This window comes from Chelonus insularis, unplaced genomic scaffold, assembly GCF_013357705.1.
Source record: "Chelonus insularis isolate UGA/USDA-ARS -01 unplaced genomic scaffold, ASM1335770v1 contig_82_pilon, whole genome shotgun sequence".
Lineage (NCBI taxonomy): Eukaryota > Metazoa > Arthropoda > Insecta > Hymenoptera > Braconidae > Chelonus > Chelonus insularis.
This window is the reverse complement of record NW_023276770.1, coordinates 6,214-10,714: the sequence shown is the minus strand read 5'-3', so window position 1 is coordinate 10,714 and position 4,501 is coordinate 6,214. Positions and strand designations below refer to the sequence as shown.

The window sequence follows — 4,501 nt, the reverse complement described above, 5'->3', positions numbered from 1 at the left end:
TTGAGGAGTATAATAATTTTTATTTGAAAGAGTACATATTGATTAAGGCTATGTTCCTAATTGAAGAATAATTGGCTGACCAGTGTTAATATTGTGTAAATGATCAACCAACGTATGTAGTCAGTTTTCGAGACAAAATTCACCATCTGGCACGGTATTCGAATTGTTCCAAAGTTAATCAAAAAGAACAATTTTAATCAATGTCGTTTGATTTTGTATGTTGAATTAGAAGCCAAGATTATTAATCAAAAATTTTTATTATATAAAATTTCAAGAAATTAATAAAACGGTTTAATACCATTTTCAGATGATGAAAATGATGATAATAAAAGTTCATAAAACATTAATAATTTTCTTATATTCGTAATTAAAATTTATCTAACAATTTTTGTATCATCTTTTTTACTTACAATTAATATACTGTCACGTTAAAACATAAAATTTTCCCAGAATTCATCTTCGACTATAATCAAGAAGATTCGGTTGCCGTGCCAGCTAGTAAGATGCCGTGAAAAACGAATTCAGATCTAGCCAGATCTGTTTTATGAGATTGCAATCTCTGTGCACATCTGATCAGATATGACAGATTTAATTAAATTTATTTTTATGTTTTTAGATCCAAATTTCCAGATTTTCTCAGATCTGATCAGATGAGACATATCAATTCTGATGTAAGCAGATTAAAAAATTTACATCTGATTAAATCTAGAAAATTAAAAAAAAAAACCTGAACTTATTATCAAAAATAGTCCCATAATTCTGACCTGCTAAGATCTGACATCTGACAGATGATCACATCTGATCAGATCTGAAATCGCTTTTTACGGGTTTTGTCTTGAAAACAATAATACTGTTGTCCATATACAAATACGATTAATTGTTAATGAGATCAAACTTAAGTTTTACTCCTCCTGCAGGTGCAAGAACAAATGCAGTTTTATCAATTTTATATGGAATTATTGTAAATTTCGATGGTCGGACTCTGAAATGTTTTAAAATAGCAATCAATCCAAGTTTGGATTGATAAATAGCAAATCTCGCTCCTATACAATTTTTAGGACCATCCCCAAAAGGTAAATAAGACATAGGGTGTCTTTGATTTTCTTCCATAAATCTTTCTGGTTCAAATTTTTCGGGTTTCAAAAAATACCTTTCATCATGATGAAAACAATAAATTGGAATATGGACCATTGTTCCTGCAGGTATTGTAACCTTACTCCCAGGTATTGTATAAGACACTGTTGTTTCTCTTCTTAATAAAACTCCTGGTGGATTTTTTCTTAAAGTTTCTATAATAAATTTGATAATAATATTACACTAATTTTTTTATGTTCAATAAGTAATAAAGTATCAATACAAACCCTGCACGACCATATTCAAATACTTCATTTCATTAATAATTTCATAAGATAATTTTCCTTGATGTTTTTTTAATGTTTCCATAATTTCTATTCGCAATTTTTCTTGAACTTCTGTAGCTATAGCTAATTCATATAAAGCAAAGGAAATAGTGGTAGACGATGTTTCAAATCCAGCAGCAAAAAAAACAAATGCTTGAGCAGTTAATAATGTTTCGGTAATTTCTAAAAACAATTATTAAATACTTGATATATTACAATTGAAATACACTAATTATTTTATTTCAATATAAAAAACATAACTACCAAAATCAATCTCATGTTTATTTCTATACATATCTTGTAGAATATCCACCAAATCATGACGTACAATATTATACTTTTCTCTCATTTCCATTGTTTCCTTAATGGAGTTGATAAAAAAATTAACATAATTTTCAGAAAGAGTTCGTAAACCTAAAATTTTAAAAAGTTTGGGTGCTACATCACGAAGTATACGTCTTGCCATATTGTAGATGGATGATTCAAATACTTTTCGCCCCATTTTCCTAAATTCACTGTCTTCTTTTTCAAGAGCATTCATATTAATACCAAAAGCACAAGACCCAATAATATCAGTTGTAAATTTAGCTGCTTCCTCTCGACATTCAACAATATCACCATTATGCACATTATTTAGCAAGTATTTTTCAAAATGTTCGGCACATTCAACCATTAAAGTGACCATTTGTTTGAGTTTTCCAGTAGTGAATGCTGGAGTTAATTTAGCTCTTATTATTTTCCATCGATGCCCATCAAGGGAAAATATATTATTAGACAGTGGTTCATCTTTTTCATTTATTTTTATCCCCCGACCAGGAAATACATTAAAATCTTTAATAAGTACTTGTCTTACTAAATTTAAATCATTTATAATAAGAACTGGCACTCGAGAGTTATAAATACCAATAAACGGTTCATTTTTCCAATCATCATAGATTGTTTTTACTACTTCAATTAGTGATTTCCTTCCAAAAAAAAAAAGGCCCAAAATTACCAACAAAAGGTAGTGGTCGAGGTCCGGGAACGCCAATATTCTTCCAAAATGTATGTTTGAAAGATGACCAATAATAAAACAATAATAATAGCAACACAATAACAATTAAAAATACTTCAAGTTCAAACTTCATATTTATTTTACAAAAAACTTATATTCAGTATTTCATGAAACCCATCTAACTTGACAGAAATATTAAACGATTCTGATGTATTCATCTCACTGAAATTTAATTATATCATAACAGATATGAAGATATTGAAAAATTAACAAAACTTGTATATACTTAATGACTTGCAAAACATGAAACTGTGAGTATATTCAATTATTGTTATTATAACTGAATCATTTGTTTTTTTTTTTTTTAATTTTTTTAACCTATTTAATCAACTTTTTTTCTAGTAGAATGATGACAATGCTAAATGGTGAATATTATATCGAATATTCTGTACTTGATAACACTTTAATTAAATCATTTATACCGATAAGAGAGAAAAAGATTAAAACTCAATAGATAAAAATATAGCTTGATGTAATATTATGGAAACTTCATATTATATGTTATAAATATTCAATTTATTGTAACAACATTTGTATTATAAAATTTAAAAGTTTCTTCATTTTTATCATAATTTTAAAATATCAAATAAATTGATTAATAAATATATCATATATAATATATTATAGTAGAAACTGCTTCATAGATAATGATCAAGTATCCTGCAAAAAAAGCTAATGCTCTGTGTGGTTGCATAGGAAATACAACATACACTAACGTATGTGTTATTCTTGCGGCTACAAATATTCTCATTAACATCATAGCAAGGTAATATGAAGGATTTGTTGTAAGCCAAATCAATGTCATCACAAACCAGGGTAAAATATTTTCCAAATCATTTCGATGAGCTCTTCGTACTCTTTCTACGTCGGGATCATCTAAAACCACTTTTTGTGATTTTCCATTAGCATCTTCTGGATTTGCAAATACCTTCGAATGTAAATTCCATATATTATTCAAAGTTTTATGATGAAGAAAAATGTTTATTATTATACAATGAATAATTAATTATATATGGTTACATGAAAATAAAAAAAAAAACATTATCTCACCTTTTTTCGAAAACGTTGTCGGCCTGTAAGAATTGCCATAGCTAATATTTTCATAACTAGTATTGAACTACATAATGCATATTCTTTTAATAAATCCTCTTTGATAGCAACCATTATTGTAATTTACACTATTACGCTAAACAAATGATGTTAGTCACTAACAGAATTAATACATAGAAAAGTATATTTCAATATTGTTTATTTGTCACAACACTGTCAAAGAAAACTAAAAACACATAGAACTTCAAACTAACCGGATTTTTATTTTCATACACATCCCCACTATAAATCAGATAAGGAGGGATAAATGTTAATTCGGTTTTTTTTAATCAGCTGATGTATACAAATTTATTATAGATGTCAATATAATAATTAAAAAAAAAAAATATTTTTATCTTACAAAAATTTTATAAAAAAGAGTTGTTAGTTATTTATTTTTTATGCCTCTGAAAATTAAGATGGCCGTTCAAGCGTGACAATGAAAAATTACAATGCATTCATTTTTTAAGCAATTTTTGTTAATTATTGTTTTTTTGTAACAGGCTTTTATCCCTTCTTTATAATGAAAGAAAGTACTTTATATCTTAAAACATCATATTTAGAATATAATTACGAATTTTATAGTTTTTTTAATTCACCATAAACTTAAAAATTCGAGATTGGAAACTCAGTTTAAATAAAAATTATTCCTACGACCGGTAATTACTCTTATGATACAGGGAAATTATTAATGGAGCTCGAGGGAGCGTGACATCCGTCCCCAATAAGATGTCAGTCAAAGGCATTTTTACAATCTTTTAAATTTAAATCTTTAAATGTATAATCTTACTGATTGTTAATCAAATTCTATGATGCCCAGATTTTTTATCTAATGATCATTTTAAAAATAAGCTTTATTCTTTTAATCTTTTAAATTGGTTTTTTTTATTTTCAATCATTTAATATTCAATCAAATGATAAAAATTCTTCTTTTTTAATGTTTATCATTTCGTTGAAC

General features: G+C 26.8%; 2 protein-coding genes across 2 annotated transcripts; both read right to left on the bottom strand.

The window, feature by feature from the left end:
* LOC118071430 (cytochrome P450 6k1-like) lies at positions 1-2,624 on the bottom strand. The gene is given in 4 exon segments (XM_035090593.1): positions 1-1,289; positions 1,362-1,583; positions 1,665-2,379; positions 2,381-2,624. Coding segments are annotated over 4 exon segments (1,500 nt in total). The 5' UTR covers positions 2,528-2,624; the 3' UTR covers positions 1-873.
* Positions 2,625-2,928: 304 nt separating this feature from the next.
* Positions 2,929-4,099, bottom strand: LOC118071431 (microsomal glutathione S-transferase 1-like). The gene is made up of 2 exons (XM_035090594.1): positions 3,505-4,099; positions 2,929-3,382 (listed from the first exon to the last, which is right to left on the bottom strand). Exons 1-2 carry the CDS (start codon positions 3,616-3,618, stop codon positions 3,062-3,064), a joined length of 435 nt encoding a protein of 144 aa, XP_034946485.1. The 5' UTR covers positions 3,619-4,099; the 3' UTR covers positions 2,929-3,061.
* Positions 4,100-4,501: the final 402 nt, after the last annotated feature.

Coding starts and splice junctions, on each gene's coding strand:
- LOC118071431 (XM_035090594.1), bottom strand. CDS start 3,618: ATGGTTGCTATCAAAGAGGATTTATTAAAAGAATATGCATTATGTAGT. Junction 3,383..3,504: donor GACAACGTTTTCGAAAAAAG/GTGAGATAATGT, acceptor TTACATTCGAAG/GTATTTGCAAATCCAGAAGA.